We start from the raw sequence: 19,535 nt of genomic DNA, 5'->3' as shown, positions 1-19,535 counted from the left end.
GGAGAACTTGCCATTCTGAAGGGAAGGACACAGGCCTGGCTGTTTTTACCATGTGATGATTGTAGAGCACCACAGCCTTCAGCAAACTTATGCAATAGCTAAGGAGTGGCTACAGCAGGTCTTGGGCAAGACCCAGTGCTGTGCTGGCCTCAGGTCTGACCCAGTGTAGTCACAGTAGTGGTGGCCACAGGGGTGCTTGTGTCACTCAGCCCCAAGCTTTAGGTGCCTCAGAACAGAGAGGGAGAGAGACTCTGTTTGTTTGGGAGAAAGTAAGGGAAGGGAACAAGAGTCTCTTTTTGGTAACACAGAGAAGTATCCTGGATCTTGTCCTAGACCATTAAGGCAGTACCAGCATGAGTCTGCAAGAACCACAGAGTTTAGGAGGCTTGGGGTGCCCCCTAAAGCAGATACAGCTTAGATCACAATATCCAAGTTCTTTCAAATATCTGGAAAGCCTTCCCAAGAAAGATGGATACAAACAAGCCCTGACAGTGAAAACTACAATAAATACCTAACTCTTCAATGCCCAGACACCAAAGAACATCTGCCAGCATCAACACTATCCAGGAAAACATGACCTCACCAGATGAACTAAATAAGACACCAGGGGCCAATCCTGTAGAAACAGAGACATGTGACCTTTTAGACAAAGAAATCAAAAGAGCTGTGTTGAGGAAACTCAAATTCAAGATAACACAGAAAAGGAATTCATAATTCTATTAGATAAGTTTAACAAAGAGATTGAAATAATTTAAAAGAATTAAGCAGAAATTCTGGAGCCAAAAAATGTAACTGGCACACCAAAGAATGCATTAGAGTCTTTTAATAGCAGAATTGATCAAGCAGAAGAAAGAATTAATGAGCTTGAAGACAGGCTATTTCAAAATACATAGAGGAGACAAAGGAAAGAATAAAAAACGATGACGCATGCCTACAGGATCTAGAATATAGCCTCAAAAGGACAAATCTAAGTGGTATTGGCCTTAAAGAGGAGATGGGAGATGTAGAAAGTGTATTCAAAGGGATAGTAACAGAACTTCCGAAACCCACAGAAAGAGACCAATATCCAAGTACAAGAAAGTTATAAGACACCAAGCAGATATAACTCAAAGAAGAGGCCGGGCGCGGTGGCTCAAGCCTGTAATCCCAGCACTTTGGGAGGCCGAGACGGGCGGATCACGAGGTCAGGAGATCGAGACCATCCTGGCTAACACGGTGAAACCCCGTCTCTACTAAAAAATACAAAAAAATTAGCCGGGCGAGGTGGCGGGCGCCTGTAGTCCCAGCTACTCGGGAGGCTGAGGCAGGAGAATGGCGTGAACCCGGGAGGCGGAGCTTGCAGTGAGCTGAGATCCGGCCACTGCACTCCAGCCTGGGCGGCAGAGCCAGACTCCGTCTCAAAAAAAAAAAAAAAAAAAAAACTCAAAGAAGACTACCTCAAGGAATTTAATAATCACAGTCTCAAAGATCAAGGATAAAGAAAGGATCTTAAAAGCAGCAAGAGAGAAGAAACCAATATATACAATGGAGCTACAATATATCTGACAGCAGACTCTTTAGTAGAAACGTTTCAGGCCAGGAGAGAGTGGCATAACATATTGAAAGTGCTGAAGGAAAAAAACATTTACCTTGAAACAGTGTATCCAGTGAAAATATCCTTCAAAGTGAAGGAGAAAAAAAGACTTTTCCACACAAACGGAAGCTGAGGGATTTCGTCAACACCAGACCTGTCCTAGAAGAAGTGCTAAAGGGAGTACTTCAATCAGAAAGACAACGACATTAATGAGCAATAAGTAACAACCTGAAGGTATAAAACTCACTGGAATAGTAGGTCCACAGAAAAATGCAGAATGTTATGACACTGTAAGTATGATGTGTAAACTACTCTTACTCTAAGTAGAGAGACTAAAGGATGAGCCAATCAAAAATATTAACTACAACTTTTCAAGACATAAATGGTGTAATAAGATAGAAACAAAAAGTTAAAAATAGGGACACAAAGTTAAGTTGTAGAGTTTTTATTAGTTTTCTTTTTACTAGTCTATGAAAACAGTGTTAACTTATTATAAGATTAAAATAATGGGTTATAAGATAGTATTTACAAGCCTCATGGTAACCTCAAACCAAAAGACATGACAATGGATACATGAAAAATAAAAAGCAAGTAACTAAATCATATCACCAGAGAAAATTACGTTCACTAATGGAAGACAGGAAGGAAAGAAGGAAGAAAAGTACCCAAAACAACCAGAAAAATAAATAACAAAATGGCAGGAGTAAGTCCTTACTTATCAATAACAATGTTGAGTGTCAGCAGTCTAAACTTTTCAATCAAAAGACAGAGTGGATGAATGGATGAAAAAACAAGACCCAGACAGGTGTGGTGGCTTATGCCTGTAATCCCAGCACTTTGGGAGGCCAAGGCAGGTGGATCACGAGGTCAAGAAATAGAGACCATCCTGGCAAACATGGTGAAATGCTGTCTCTACTAAAAATACAAAAATTAACTGGGCATGATGGTACGCACCTGTAGTCCCAGCTACTCAGGAGGCTGAGGCAGGAGAATAGTTTGAATCCGGGAGGCAGAGGTTGCAATGAGCCGAGATGGCACCACTGAACTCCAGCCTGGTGACAGAGCAAGACTTCATCTCAAAAAAATAAAAAAATAAAAAGACCCATTGATCTGTTGCCTACAGGAAACACTCTTCTCCCATAAAGACACACATAGGCTGGAAGTGGTGGCTCACTCCTGTAATCCCAGCACTTTGGGAGGCAGAGGTGGGTGGTTTACTGGAGGTCAGGAGTTCAAGACCAGCCTGGCCAGTATGATGAAACCCCGTCTCTACTAAAAATATGAAAATTAGTTGGGTGTGGTGACCGGGCGCCTGTAATTTTAGCTACTCCTGAGGCCAAGGCAGGAGAATCACTTGAACCTGGGAGGCAGAGGTTGCAGTGAGCTGAGATCATGCCACTGCATTCCAGCCTGGGTGACAGAGTAAGACTCAGTCTCAAAAAAAAAAACAAAACAAAAAAAATGCCAACATATCTGATAAATATTGATGCAAAAATCCTCAACAAGATACTAGAAAAGTGAATTCAACAATATATGGGAAAGATCATTCATCATGACAAGTGGGATGTACCTCTGGGATGCAAGAATGGTTCAATATTTGCAAATCAATCAATGCGATACATTATATCAACACAGTAAAGGATAAAAACCATAAGATCATTTCAGTTGATGCTAAAAAGCATTTGATAAAATCCAACATCCCTTCATGGTAAACACGCTAAAAAACCTGGGTATAGAAGTAACACACCTCAACATATTAAAAGCATATATGACAGACCCACACTGAATGGGGAAAAAACTGGAAAGCTTTCCTCTGCAATCTAGAACACAACGAGGATGCCCACTTTTACCACTATGTTATTCAACATAGTACTAGAAGTCTTAGCTAGAGCCATCATAAAAGAGAAAGAAATAAAGGGAATATAAAAAGAAATCCAAATTGGGATGGAAGAAATAAAATTATCCTTGTGTTTGCAGATGATACATTTTATTTGGAAAATACTAAAGACGCCACAAAAAACTTAGAATTGATAAATTCAGAAAAATTGCAGGATACAAAATCAATATACAAAAATCAGTAGCATTTCTATATGTCAACAGTGAACCATTTGGAAAGGACATTTAAAAAGTGATCCTATATACGAACATGGAAGAATCAATATTGTTTAAATGTCCATACTCTCCAAAGCAATTTACAGATTCATTGCACTCCATGTCAAAATATGAATGACATTCTTCACAGAAATAGAAGAAACAATCCTAAAATGTATGTGGAGCCACAAAAGACCCAGAATAGCCAAAGCTATTCTAAGCAAAAAGAGCAAAGCTGGAGGAATCACGTTACCTGACTTCAAATTATACTACAGAACTATATAACCAAAACACCATGGCACTGGCATAAAAACAGACGTATAGACCACTGGAACAGAATAGAGAACCCAGAAACAAATCCACACACTTACAGTGAACTCATTTTTCGTAAATGTGCCAAGAACATACATTGAACGAAAGACTTCTCTTCAACAAATGGTTCTGGGAAAACTGGATATACACATATAGAATAATGCACCTAGACCCCTACCTCTCACCATATATAAAAATCATATCAACATGGATTAAAGACTTAAATGTAAGACCTCAATGAAACTGCTATACTACAAGAGAACATTGGGAAGAATCTCCAGGACATTGGTCGGAGCAAAAATTACTTGGGCCATACCTGACAAGCACAGGCAACCAAAGCAAAAATGGACAAATGGGATTGCATCAACTTAAAAAGCTTCTTCATAGCAAAGGAAACAACAAAGTGAAGAGACAGCCCACAGAGTGGCAGAAAATATTTGCAAACTACCCATCTGAAAAGGGATTAATAACCAGAATATGTGAGGAGCCCAAACAACTCTCTAGGAAAAAATCTAATAATCTAACTATTTTAGTGAGCATAAGATTTGCATAGGCATTTCTCAAAAGAAAACATACATAAACAGGCATATCAAGAGATGCTTAACATTATAGATCATTAGAGAAATTGACAGTGTAGAAAACTACAATGAGATATCACCTCACCCCAGCTAAAACGGTTTATATCCAAAAGTCAGGCAATAACAAATCCTGACAAAGATGTGAAGATAAGAGAAGCCTCATACACTGTTCATGGAAATGTGAATTAGTAGAATCACTTTGGAGAACAGTTTGAAGGTTCCTCAAAAAACTAAAAATAGAGCTACCATATGATCCAGCAATCCCACTGCTGAGTAGATACCCACAAGAAAGGAAATCAGTATATAGAAGAGATATCTGCATTCCCTGTTTGTTGCAGCACTGTTGATAATAGCTAAGATTTGGAAGCAACTTGTGTCCATCAACAGATGAATGGATAAAGAAAATATAGTACATATACACAAGAGAGTATTATTTAGCCATAAAAAACAATAAGATCCTGGCCGAGTGTGGTGGCTCACACCTGTAATCCCAGCACTTTGGGAGGCTGAGGTGGGCAGATCACCTGAGGCCAGGAGTTCGAGACCAGCCTGACCAACGTGGTGAAACCCCATCTCTACTAAAAATACAAAAATTAGCTGGGTGTGGTGCCGGGTGCCTGTAATCCCAGCTACTTATAAGGCTGAGGCAGGAGAATCACTTGAACCTGGGAGGTGGAGGTTGCAGTGAGCCAAGATCGTGCCATTGCACTCCAGCCTGGGTAACAACACTGAAACTCCATCTCAAAAAAAAAAGAGATCCTGTCATTTGGAACAACATGAATGGAGATCACTATGTTTGTTAGGTGAAATAAGCCAGGCACAGAAGGACAAACCTCACATGTTCTCACTTATTTTGGGGCTCTAGGAAAAAAAAAACAATTGAACTCACAGCTTTAGAGAGTAGAAGGATGGTCATCAGAGGCTGGGAATGGTAGTAGGGGCTTGGGGGTGGGAGATAGAGATGGTTAATGTATACAAAAAAATAGAATGAGTAGCGCCTACTATTTGATAGCACAACAGATTGACCATGGTCAACAATAACTTGATTGTATATTTTTAAATGACTGAAAGAGTGTAATTGGGTTGTTTGTAACATGAATGACAAATGCTTGAGGGGCTAGATACCCCACTGTCCACGATAAGGGTGATTATTACGCATTTAGTTGTATCATGGCACTTGAATTGCCATATTGGTGCTTTAGTCATATATATATATGTGTCAAATGATGAATATAACTTTATTGTTTGAAAACTTCCCATGAATGTTGTATTTTCCCCTTAGTCTACTCTAGAAAATACACTTTAAATAATTCATGAAAGTAGAATTTTTAATGTGGATGAGTCAATAGTTTGTGTTCTTTAAATATTCCTCTCTCTTCTTGCAGGGGGGAATGAACTTTGTTTGTTTGTTTTATATTACAGGAGACAGCAGTATTTTTCTGACTTATTTAACGTTTTAGATACCGCCATTATCGTGACTCCTCTGCTGGTTGATGTCGTTTACATTTTTTTTGACATTAAGTTTCTTAGGAATATTCCCAGGTATGAAATGTAAGACTTACCTCTCTTAAAGTTTTTCATTAATTTTGCATTTTCTGTGGCTTTTATTCTATATAATCTTTTTAACTTCAAATGTTCTCATTCTATACCAAATACATTGCTTTAAAATGAAATGTTTAGGTAAATTCCGACATACTTTGAAACTAAAAGATTGTGACATCTGGGGAGCAGTGAAGAGCGTACACACTAAGTATTAATTGAATAAAGAAGGTGGAGTACCCAAAGAAGGACCTTCACTCTTGTACTAACTTTAACTTCCTACATTTTGAAGTTCTCATCAAATTCCCATTTGTATCATTTTTTGGCCTTTTGGCTAAGATCAAGTATAATATTCTTATCAGTTTAATATGTGCTGTATAAAAAAATTTTATATTAAAAACAATTCCCCTCTGTGCTTGAACTGCAAATCCCTTACACACAAAATGTTCTGTCTGGATTTTTCCTACAGCCAAGAGGGAATTTATTTGACCATATGCAAAACTGGAGTGACTTCAATCATGAGTTTCTAAAATATAGCAAACAGAACAGAAACCAGGAGATGACACGTGTGGCAACACAATGGTAGAGCTTTGCAGTATAGTTGTGGTAGAAGCAAAGAAAGCGTAGGCAAAGTTAGAACTGTTAGGGATTAGGAAACTAAAGAGTGTATGAGGACCTGGTGATTTTTTTTTCTTTTTTTTTTTTACTATGACAGTGAGGAAAATGAAAGAGCAAATGTATACTAGGATGTAGACGGTGGCTTCCTAAGCTTGTTCATGGGTCAAATAGCTGATTTCCTTTCGTACCCTAGCTGCCCTGGACTACAGCTCAGGCCCCAACTAAGCCAGTTAAGTGATAGGCTTTTGGAGCTATTTGAAAATAACCTTAGCCAATGTGGTCCTCTGACTAGAAACCTCAGCAGCACTTGAGAGCTTGCTAGAAATAGAAGAAGAAAAATACCATAGGCCCCACCCTGGACCCACTGAATCTGTGTCTCTGGGACCCAGCAATCTGCAGCTTCACAAGCTCTTCCGGGTGGCTCTTATTTACCTGTGCCCAAAGCAGAGAAGCACTAGTCCAGCCCATCAGTTCTCTGCGCCGGTGTTTCTGATGGGAGGAGAGATACCAGCCAGCACACTTTGGAAGTAGCTCAATCTGTTGCCTGCCTGATGTGCATTAGCAGCTGAAGTGAAACTCTGTTACTCAAGGGAATAACAGAGATGAACAAGAATAATCAATTTTTGATGTGGAAAAATTGAAAATGCTAGTCTTAAATCCCAAAATTAAATTTACAAATGCTAAGAGTCTCTTGTATCACTATTTCTCTAGACCAGAATTTCTCAACCTCAGCATTACTGACATTTTGGGCCTGATCATTGTCATGAGAGGGTGGTGAGCAGTTATATTAATTGCAGGATGTTTAGCAAAATTCCTGGCCTCTAGCCACTAGATGTAAATAACACACACACACACACACACACACACACACACACACACATCAGTTGGGAAAACCTAAATGCCTCCAGACATTGCCAGATATCCCCAAGGTAGGTAACTGGGGAGAGGAGGGAAAATTGCCTCTGGTTAACAACTGCTGCTCTAGACGTAGTTTATATTGATAAAATTCTGTTTCTGAAGCAAAAATGGATCTTTTAAATTTATTGTTAGATGGATACATTTAGTTCGACTTCTACGACTTATTATTCTGATAAGAATTTTTCATCTGATTCATCAAAAAAGACAACTTGAAAAGCTGATGAGAAGGCTGGTAAGTGGCAAAACATGCTTATGATTCAGAAAAACTATTTTGTGTTTTGGGACCCATTGGCAAGGGTTGATATCTATACTGTATAATGTTTTTATTTTTATGTTGATGAAGGTTTCACAAACTAACGATGATTTTAAACTCTCAGGTTTCAGAAAACAAAAGGCGATACACAAGGGATGGATTTGACCTAGACCTCACTTATGTTACAGGTTTGTGACACTTAACTGTTGATTTACTTGTATTACTTCACTTTTTCTTGTAATTGTATTTTTTTTTTTTTACCTCATCTAAGACACATTCATTCAAAATATTCTTTATTCATGAGGATATATGCCACTGTGGTAGTGTGACACATTTGTGGTTTAGCCTTAGCAATGGAAGATCTGCATGTCTTCTCAGTTCAGGACTACTTGGTCGCAGCATAGGAACTTGAATGGATTTTCAGCTGACTCCATTCAGTTTCAATTTATTAAGCTCTAGTAGTTATTCTGAGTCTCAGGGATCCCAGAGAGACCTCTTCTCATCCTAGAACCCCAGAGAAGGAGGTCAGTGCTTTGTAGATCTCAGGTTTTGTGAGTCAGAGGGCTGCAAAGCACCTTGGGAGTTCCCACCATCACTGGTGCCCAGAACTCTTGGATTTTCTCTGGTATTTAAGATAACAGGCCGGGCGTGGTGGCTCAAGCCTGTAATCCCAGCACTTTGGGAGGCCGAGACGGGTGGATCACGAGGTCAGGAGATCGAGACCATCCTGGCTAACATGGTGAAACCCCGTCTCTGCTAAAAAAATACAAAAAAAAAAAAACTAGCCGGGCGAGGTGGCGGCGCCTGTAGTCCCAGCTACTTGGGAGGCTGAGGCATGAGAATGGCGTAAACCCGGGAGGCGGAGCTTGCAGTGAGCTGAGATCCGGCCACTGCACTCCAGCCTGGGCGACAGAGCGAGACTCCGTCTCAAAAAAAAAAAAAAAAAAAAAGATAACAAATAAATTCTAAGAACAGGGAGAGCTTCTTACTGAGGCCAACATAAGTACATGGCATACGGTGAGTACTAGTGGAGTCTTAAGAACGCCATGCCAGTTTAATGGTCATTATGTTGGATCATTTAATATGTTATTTGATTATTCTGAGTATTAGCTCTTTTCTATCAACCTCAATCTTAAAAGTTTTTTTTTCTGTGAAAATGGAGTCTGATCATGTATAAATTAATTTTTTGTAGGTTATAAGAAATCTATAATAATGTTTGTAATAGTGATGGTTTTGATTTTCAGAACGTATTATTGCTATGTCGTTTCCATCTTCTGGAAGGCAGTCTTTCTATAGAAATCCAATTGAGGTAAGAGTCTTTATCTGACAAACACTCATTTATCAGTGAATGCAGACTATGTAGTCACAAGTTTAATATTGACCCAGATATGGCAGTATTCTTTTAAAAATGTACTCTTTAAAGTAAAAAAAATCATAATGAATTGATACCAGTTACAATTGTGCCAGTGGTTACAAACCACCCCAAAACTGACTGGCTTATAACAGCAACTATTTGTTTGGCCCATGACACTATGGTTTGTGAATTTGGGATGGGCTTAACTGTCCAATTCAGGTGCCTGCAGAAAGGATTTCTTGTCTCAACTAAGCTCATTCATCTATCTGTGGGCAGCTACTGGGTCATCTGAGGACTGACTAGTCTAAAATGACTTGGCTACCCTCAACTGGCAGAGTCACCACATGCTACATGCACCCCCCAAGGCCCAAGGCCCATCCCTTCTGGCACCCACTGCTGCCAACAGCCCCACCCCCTTCACCAGCAGAGCCACCATATGCTGCATGCACTTCTAAGGCACTGAGGACTGGCCTGCCTGGTGCCCACCCTGCTGGTGGCAATACGCCACAACTAGCAAAGCCACTGCACCTAGCATGCATATGCCTAGGGTCTGATAACTCACCTGAATGATGGCTCACAGACCAAAAAAGCCATACCACTGTCTCCACAAACACTCACCATCAGGCCACTGAGGCACTCACAGACACCACTCACCACAGACACTGAATGCTGATTACAGACAAAAAAGTCACATGAAGACTATAATACTGCACCCACCCAGAACCAAAGTCAAAGCACCCTACTCAGTGAACACTACAGGGGACAACTATTGGAAGAAGTATTTCTCTTTGAAAGCTCCCTAACATTGGAAGAGGCAACTGGTCCCCCAGACGTGCAAAAATCAGTTTAGGGCCCCAAGAAACATAAAAAGCAAGGAAACATTACACCTCCAAAGAAACACAATAATTTCCCATTAGCAGACCCTAAATTTTAAGAGTATATCAAATGGCTAAGAAGGAATTCAAAATAATGATCTTCAGGAAACTCTATGAGATGCAGAGAATATAGATAAACAAATCAATGAAATTAGAAAAACAATTTATGATCTTATGAGAAATTCAACAGGGATATATATGTCATTAAAAACCAGACAGAGATCTTGGAGCTGAAGAATTTAAGGAATAAAATAACAATACCATCCAGAGTCCAGGTGCAGTGGTTCACACCTGTTATCCCAGCACTTTGGGAGGCCAAGGCAGTGGATCACTTGAGGCCAGGAGTTCAAGACAATCCTGATTAACATGGTGAAATCTTGTCTCTAAAAAATACAAAACTTAGTTGGGCTTGGTGGCGCATGCCTGCAATCTACGCTACTTGGGAGGTTGAGACACGAGAATTGCTTGAACCCAGGAGGTGGAGGTCACAGTGAGCCAAGATTGTACCACTGCACTCCAGTCTGGGTGGCAGAGGGAGACCCTGTCTCAAAAATAAATAAATAAATAAAAGTACAGTCAAGAGGTTTAAAAACAGACATGGGAGAGATATGGCCAAAATCTAGGAAGCTCAAAAGTTCTCAAATAGATTCAACCCAAAAAGTTCTTCTCTGAGGTGCATAATAGTCAAACTGTCAAAAGTCAAAAAGAGGGAATGTTCGTCAGGTGTGGTGGCTCACACCTGTTATCGCAGCACTTCAGGAGGCAAAGGCGGGTAGATCCCTTGAGGCCAGGAGTTCAAGATAAGCATGGCCAACATGTTTCCATTTCCACTAATAATACAAAAAAATTAGCTGAGTGTGGTGGCATGAACCTGTACTTCCGGTTACTTGGGAGGCTGAATCACAAGAATTGCTTAAACCCAGGAGGTGGAGGTTGTAGTGGGCCAAGATCACACCACTACACTACAGCCTGGGTGACAGAGCGAGACTGTATCCAAAAAAAAAAAAAAACTAAAAAACAAAAACACAGAAGTATCAAAAACAGCAAGAAAAAAGCATCAAGTCACTTATAAGGGAACCTCCATTTGATTAACAGTGGATTTCCCAGTGGAAACTTTACAGGTCAGACAATGAGATGGGATGATATATTCAAAGTACTGAAGGAAAAAAAAACAAAACTGTCAACCAAGAATACTATACTCAGCAGAGCTATCCCCTAGAAATGAGGGAGAAATAAAGTATTTCCTAGGCAAGCAAAAACTGAAGGAATTCATTACCACTAAACTGGCCTTATAAGTACTGCTTAAGGTGGTTCTACATCTGGAAGCAAGAGGATGATTACCATTGTGAAAATACATAAAACTATAAAACTCACTGGTAGCACAGATATGCACATGAGAAAGAGAGAGGAATCAAACTTTATCACTATAGAAAATGACCACAAAGATTTTTAAAAAAAGGGGAAATGGCCGGGCGCGGTGGCTCAAGCCTGTAATCCCAGCACTTTGGGAGGCCGAGACGGGCGGATCACGAGGTCAGGAGATCGAGACCATCCTGGCTAACACAGTGAAACCCCGTCTCTACTAAAAATACAAAAAACTAGCCGGGCGAGGTGGCGGCGCCTGTAGTCCCAGCTACTCGGGAGGCTGAGGCAGGAGAATGGCGTAAACCCGGGAGGCGGAGCTTGCCGTGAGCTGAGATCCGGCCACTGCACTCCAGCCCCGGCGACAGAGCAAGACTCCGTCTCAAAAAAAAAAAAAGGGGGGGAAGAAAAGAACAAAGGATGTACAAAACAACCAGAAAAAAATGAACAAAATGACAGGATAAAGCCTCATCTATTAATAGTAACCTTGAATGTAATATAAACAGATCAAATTCCCAACTAAAAGATAGTTGGCTGCCAAGATATTAAAAAAAAAAGAGTAAACTAACTTTACCTATAAAGGTTCATACAGACTGAAAGTGAAAGGATAGAAGAAAGTATTTCAGGCAAACAGACCAAAGGCGAGCGGAGGTAGCCATACTTATCAGACAAAACAGACTTTAAGTCAAACTGTATGAAGAGACAAAGAAGGTCATTTTATAATAAAGGGATCAACTTAGCAATAAGATAAAATAATTGTAAATATATATGTACCCAACACAAGAGTATTCAGATAAGGCAAATATTATTAGATCTAAAGGGAAAGATAGACTTCAATGCAGTAACAGTTGGGGCCTTTAACACCCCACTCTTACCACTGGACAGATCATCCAGACAGAAAATCAACAAAGAAATATCAGATTTAAGCTTACAGATAGGAATAAGTGCTGGTGTTCTATAGTGCTGTGCTGTAGGGTGACTACAGCTAACAATAATTTATTGTATATTTTTAAATAGAGAGGATGTTGAGTGTTCCCAACACAAAGAATGATAAATATTTGAGGTGATAGATATGCTGATTATCCTGATTTGATCATTACACATTGTATACAGGTATTGGGATATCCCTCTCTACCTTATAAATATGAACAAGTATTATGTGTCAATTAAAAATATTTTTAAAGAATGAAGGAAACAGATTTTTTAAATGAAAGAAAAGAAAATAACCTGACTTGGCTGAATGGCCCCATATGGTCTCTCACTCTCCAGTAGGCTGCTTCGGGCCTGTTCACATGATGGCAGAGGCAAGAGTCCCTGGAGTGGCAACAAAGCGATGCAAATCCTCTTAAGACCCAGGCTCAAAATTATGTATTACTTCTACCCCATTTTATTGGACAATGCAAATGACACTACCAGTCTGGATTCAAGGAGTAGAAAATAAACTCGAATTCTTGATGGAAGGAATTATAAAGAATTGTGGCCATTTTTGATAGTCTACCATAGGGAAGAAAGACAGGGATGCTATAAGCAAAATGTGTATTCTTAGGTTGAGATCCTAAATTATAGTGGGGGCATACTGCTATAGGCTCTGTGGAGGACTACATTAATTTCAAACATATAATACTGTTTACTGTGAAATGCCAGCTGAAAGGATCATTGTTTAATTTTATGTAATTTATAATACTTATTATACCTCAATAAAAGTATAATTATCGAGGGCCGGCATCAGTTGCTGAGAGGTGGAAGGAGTACCTCTCTGCAGTGCGTTAGCTCAGTTCCCAACAGGACAGTACCTCTCTGCAGTGTGTTAGCTCAGTTCCGAACGGCACAGTACCTCTCTGCAGTGTGTTAGCTCAGTTCCCAACAGGACAGTACCTCTCTGCAGTGTGTTAGCTCAGTTCCGAACAGCACAGTGCCTCTCTGCGGTGCGTTAGCTCAGTTCCCAACAGGACAGTACCTCTCTGCAGTGCGTTAGCTCAGTTCCGAACGGCACAGTACCTCTCTGCAGTGTGTTAGCTCAGTTCCCAACAGGACAGTACCTCTCTGCAGTGTGTTAGCTCATTTCCGAACAGCACAGTACTTCTCTGCAGTGTGTTAGCTCAGTTCCGAATAGCACAGTGCCTCTCTGCAGTGTGTTAGCTCAGTTCCGAATAGCACAGTGCCTCTCTGCAGTGTGTTAGCTCAGTTCCGAATAGCACAGTACTTCTCTGAAGTGCGTTATCTCATTTCCGAACAGCACAGTACTTCTCTGCAGTGCGTTAGCTCAGTTCCCAACAGGACAGTGCCTCTCTGCGGTGCGTTAGCTCAGTTCCAAACAGGGCAGGGCTGCAAGTTCAGCTGCTTCCCAGAAAATGTCCTGGATCCCCGGCCTGAGTCATCATCCCATGACTGGAGAATGTGGACAGATTATTTTATCAAGAAACTGGTGATAAATGAGGGACTATAGGAATTAAGAACTAGGTTGAAAAAGAAATGTTTAGAGTGATGCAAGATGGCCAATTAGAAGCAGCTGCAGTCTGCAGCACTCACAAAGAGGAATGAAAAGGGGCAAGGGAATTCAGCACCTTCAACTGAGATATCCAGGTTCTCACATTAGGACTGACTGGATGAACAGGTCGACCAATGGAGAACAAAGAAAAGTGGGGAGAGGGTGCGATGCCTCAGCCAGGGGCAGCATGGAGCCAAAGGAACCCCCACTCCCAGCCAAGGGAAGCAGTGAGGGATTGTGCAGTCCTGTCCGGGAAACCGTGCTTCTCCCATGGATCTTGGCAAGCCATGGTTCAGGAGATCCCCTTGTGAGCCCATGCCACCAGGGCCTTGGGTCTGATACACAGAACTGTATGGAGTCGGGCACATCAGCTGCTCAGGCACACACAGAAACCGGGGAGTTTGACACACTCCAGCCCCCGGGATCTTCAGCACAGTGGGAAATCTGTCTATACGTATCTCTGGGAAGGGGCTTGAATCCAGGGAGCCAGGCAGTGTCATTCTGCAGGCCCCATTTCCATAGCACCTCACAAGTTAAGACCCACTGGCTTGGAATCCTAGCCTGCCAACAGCAGCGGGTTGGAATCCACCTCAGATGGGTCTGAGTTCCCGGGGAGGTGGGAAGAGGCAGCCAGCATCACTGTGGTTCATAGACTCAGCCACTCCGGCCTGCCAGCTATGGAGAATACAGTCTGGACAAGGAAGAGTTCCCCACAACACAGCACAGCTGGCTTGCCAGATCGTGACCAGACTGCTTCTTTAAGCAGGACCCCAATCCATTCCTTCTTACTGGGCAGGAATCCCTGCAGGGGCTTTAACCCCTCCAGCAATGGTTCTATGGACAGAGCTTTGATCTCTCCCTGAAATGGAGCTCCTGGCCGGAGGGGCAGCTGCCATCTCTGCAGTTTGGCCAACTCAGCCACTCCAACCTGCTGGCTTTGGAGAATACAGGTGGGCTGGAGGAGGAAGTATCCCCCACAATGCAGCACACCTGCTCTACCCCAAAGCAGCCACACTGCTTCTTTAGAGGGGTCCCTGATCCCATACCTCCTGACTGGGTGAGAACGCACAACAGGGGTCTCCAGTCACCTCCTGCAGGTGTGTGCGGGTTGACTACAGGTCAGTATCCCCCTGGGATGGAGCTTCCAAAGGAAGGAGCTGGCTGCCATCTTTGCTGTTCTGCGGCCTTCACTGGTAATACCTCATTCAGAGTCTATGAGGAACTTAAATTTACAAGAAAAAAACAACCCCTTTAAAAAGTGGGCAAAGGATCTGAACAGACACTTCCCAAAAGAGATATGCATACAGTCAACAAAAGTATGAAAAAAGAGCTCGACATCACTGATCATTAAAGAAATGCAAGCAAAACCACAATGAGATACCATCTCATGCCAGTCAGAATGGCTCTTATTAAAAAGCCAAAAAACAACAGATGCTGGGAAGGTTGTGGAGAAAAACGAATGCTTTTACACTGTTGGTGGGAGTGTAAATTAGTTCAACCCATGTGGAAGACAGTGTGGCAATTCCTCAAAGACCTAGAGGCAGAAATACCATCTGACCCAGCAATCCCATTATGGGGTATATACCCAAAGGAATATAAATCATCGTCTTATAAAGGTACATGCATGCACACATATGTTCATTGCAGCAGCGTTCACAACAGCAAAGACATGGAATCAACCTAAATGCCAGTCAATGATAGATTGGAGAAAGAAAATGTGGTACGTAGAGTGGGACGTCTGGCTTCCGAGCGGGAACCTTTGTAGCGCCAGCAACGAAAGAGAGAATTAAATATGGGTGATGTTGAGAAAGGCAAGAAGATTTTTGTTCAGAAGTGTGCCCAGTGCCACACCATGGAAAAGGGAGGCAAGCACAAGACTGGGCCTAATCTCCATGGTCTCTTCGGTGGAACACAGGTCAGGCCATTGGATTCTCTTACATAGACACCGGTAAGAACAAAGGCATCACCTGGGAAAATGATACACTGAGGGAGTATTTGGAGAATCCCAGGAAATACGTTCCTGGAACAAAAATGATCTTTGCCGGCATTAAGATGAAGGCAGAAAGGGCAGACTTGTTAGCTTATCTCAAAAAAGCTACAAGTGAGTAATAATTGGCCACTGCCTTATATACAAAACAGAAATGTCTCATGACTTTTTTATGTGTACCATAATTTAGTAGATCTCATACAGCAGAATTCAGATTATGAATGACTATCAGAATATTTTGTTGGGCAGTCCTGATTTAAAACTAAGACTGACCGGGCGCGGTGGCTCAAGCCTGTAATCCCAGCACTTTGGGAGGCCGAGACGGACGGATCACGAGGTCAGGAGATCGAGACCATCCTGGCTAACACGGTGAAACGCTGTCTCTACTAAAAATACAAAAACTAGCCGGCGAGGTGGCGGGCGCCTGTAGTCCCAGCTACTCGGGAGGCTGAGGCAGGAGAATGGCGTAAACCCGGGAGGCGGAGCTTGCAGTGAGCTGAGATCCGGCCACTGCACTCCAGCCCGGGCGACAGAGCGAGACTCCGTCTCAAAAAAAAAAAAAAAGTTGAAGTAAAAAAGATATATAAAATTATCTGTATATACATATGCCCTGATGTAAGTGTACATTATATATTTATGCATATATAACCACATTTTTATTGAGGTATAAAACATATGGTAGGTTGCACTAATCAAGTTATATCTTGATGGTATTATACATAAGTATGTATGCATGTAACCAACACCTCTATCAATATTTTGGTCTATGGTCTATGACTGACCTCCAATTAATTGTAGTAAAGATATAAAGTATCAAGGTTCACGTTTTTCACATAGCTATCAATTCCTCCTGTACCATTTATTGTAAAAAGCATAATTTCCCCCAATGAATTGCAGAGGTGCGTTTATTGCAAATAAAGTGCACATGTATGTATAGATCTGTTTCTGGGCTTTTTGTCCTTTCATTATGACTGTCTATACTTAAGTCCAGACCACAGTTTTAATTATTATGGCTTTATAGTGACTCTTGAAAACTTGTGTATAAGTCCTCCAACTTTGTACTTCTTTGTTTAAAAACTATCTTGGCTCTCCTAGATTTTTTGAATCTCCATATAAATTTTAGAATCATCTTGGCAATTTACATACACAATACACACACCTCCACCCAAACCCACACACACACCCACACCCTGTTAGTATTTTGACTTGGGCATTGACTACATAGCTTAATTTGGAGAGAATTGACATCTAAAAATATTGAGATTTCCAACTCATGAACATAATACATCTCTCAACTGATGTCTTCTTTGATTTCTTTTAGCAGTGTTTGTAGTGTACAGGTTTTACACATCTTTTGTTAGTTTTATTTCTACGTAATTGATAAGTTTTTATGCTATTTTAAATGATATTTGAAGATCTTTAAATATTTGTTATTGGTATATAGGAACATAACTAATTTTTGCATATTGACTTTTGTTTATTTGTTTGTCTTAAGACAGGGCCTTGCTCTGTCACCACAGGCTGGAGTGCAGTGGCACCTGGGCTCAAGCAGTTCTCCCACCTCAGTCTCCCACATAGCTGGGACTATAAGCAGGCATCACCACACTTGGCTAATTTTTTTTTATTAATTTTTGTAGAGAAGGAGTCTCTCTGGTCTCATTGACCCAGGCTGGTCTTGAATTCCTGGATTCAAGCAATCCTCCCACCTCAACCTCCCAAAGTTCTAGGATTACAGGTGTGAGCCACCACACCTGGCCTTGTATGTTGACTTTACATCTAGCATCCTTCGTAAATTCACACATTCATTTTAATAAGGAATGTGTAGATTCCCTGGGATTTTTTATATGTATACAATCATATAAAGTTACTACTTTCTTCCCACTTTTTATACTTTTTTTTCTTTCTTTATTGAATTATCTAGGACTTTCACTGTAATATTGAATAGAAATGGTAAGAGGAGACAGCCTTGCCCTGTTCCCAAACTCAGGTGGAAAGAATTTTATGCTTCACTATTTGAAATGGTGTTTGCTATAGGCTTTTGTAGTCTTTTTTTTTTTTTTTTTTTTTTGAGACGGTGTCTCGCTCTGTCGCCCAGGCTGGAGTGCAGTGGCCGGATCTCAGCTCACTGCAAGCTCCGCCTCCCGGGTTTACGCCATTCTCTCGCCTCAGCCTCCCGAGTAGCTGGGACTACAGGCGCCTGCCATCTCGCCCGGCTAATTTTTTGTATTTTTTTTTTTAGTAGAGACGGGGTTTCACCGTGTTAGCCAGGATGATCTCTATCTCCTGACCTCGTGATCCGCCCGTCTCGGCCTCCCAAAGTGCTGGGATTATAGGCTTGATGTAGTCATTCTTTACTAGATTAAGACAGTCCATTTATTTCTAGTTTGCTAAAAATTTTGAATCATGAATTGGTATTGAATATATAAGATATTTTTTCTGCATCTATCAAGATAATCAAAATGTTTTTCTGTTAGTCCATTAATGAGATTTTCAAATGTCAAACCAACCTTTTTTATTTTTGGAATAAATTCCTTTTGGTCTTAATGTATTATCCTTTTTATATAACACTAGATTCTATTTGCTAATATTTTATGAAGAACTTTTCATCTGTGTTCATGAGTGATATGTGGTTTTCTTTCCTTGAAATGTCTTTATCAGCTGGTCTACAATTACCTTAGCTTAGGTGCCTTGGGTAACTCCTATCTGCTCAACTCATCTTCATCCTCCATCAGGATAAATATGATGGATGTTTCAAGGTAATAGCAAAAGGAAAGAGCTAGAGTGGAATCTTGCAAGGGCTTTTGCAGGCCTCTCCTTTGTGGCATCCCAGTGGCCAAATCAACTCATATAGTGGAACACAAAATTAGAGTGAAAGGATACTATGAGGTGAAGTGTGAGGGCTTGGATTCAGGAAAAGTTGAAGAATTGAGACCATTGATGAAATGATTCTACCTTATTCTCAGGCAGGGAAGCGTTTTTATACATGCAGATAGTTCACAAGAAATAACTAATATATAGTCATAGACTCAAGACGTCAGCAATTGTATAAAAATACATTTGTAAACACCTAAAGACCTAGAAAAGAAGGGTCTGAACCACGTCTCACCCAGGTTATGCTATTCACGGCTAAGACATGATTCTACCACGCCCTTGGCCGATTTTGAAAATTGTTTCAAACTATTTATTTGAGGTGGAATTACCTTTTGTCGCCCCAGTGGGCACAGTCATGGAGTAATGTGACCAGGGTCCACTGGATGGGTCATGGCACTTGAGGGCAGCCATCCCCAAATTTCCAAATTCCATCTTTATGGGTAAAATATCTCTTGATTGCTAATATTGTTTTTAAAGCAGGTTAAGCCAATGACTGTGAGTTAATTATAGCATGTCTATATTGAGCCAGTTTTCTTTCGGTAGATTCGGTGGTGACTAATATAAATTTGGCAACACTTAATATTAGCTGGGGTGATTTTAAAAAGCCAAAACCTTTTAGAATGTAAAGCAAAACAAAGACATTCCTGTTTCCTTCTGGGGTGACCTCTAGGCTCTTGGTTTCTGTCAGTTATTAAACTGTTATCTCCTTGGGGCAT

General features: G+C 41.0%; 1 protein-coding gene and 2 pseudogenes across 1 annotated transcript in view; all 3 read left to right on the top strand.

Annotated features, from left to right (window-relative positions):
- The window catches only part of TPTE2 (transmembrane phosphoinositide 3-phosphatase and tensin homolog 2), a 126,150-nt gene that overhangs the window by 70,076 nt on the left and 36,539 nt on the right, over window positions 1–19,535 (top strand). Inside the window, 4 exon segments of the mRNA XM_033197146.1 lie at window positions 5,977–6,096; window positions 7,762–7,861; window positions 8,007–8,070; window positions 9,127–9,191. Of these exon segments, the coding sequence (XP_033053037.1) occupies window positions 5,977–6,096; window positions 7,762–7,861; window positions 8,007–8,070; window positions 9,127–9,191 (349 nt within the window).
- Window positions 6,408–6,527, top strand: LOC117075201 (annotated as a pseudogene).
- On the top strand, window positions 15,590–16,302 carry LOC117075129 (annotated as a pseudogene).

The sequence above is a fragment of the Trachypithecus francoisi genome, unplaced genomic scaffold (genome assembly GCF_009764315.1).
Source record: "Trachypithecus francoisi isolate TF-2019V2 unplaced genomic scaffold, Tfra_2.0 Contig01676, whole genome shotgun sequence".
Taxonomy (NCBI): domain Eukaryota; kingdom Metazoa; phylum Chordata; class Mammalia; order Primates; family Cercopithecidae; genus Trachypithecus; species Trachypithecus francoisi.
Note: the sequence above shows the minus strand (reverse complement) of the source record. Positions and strands in the feature narration are given on the sequence as shown.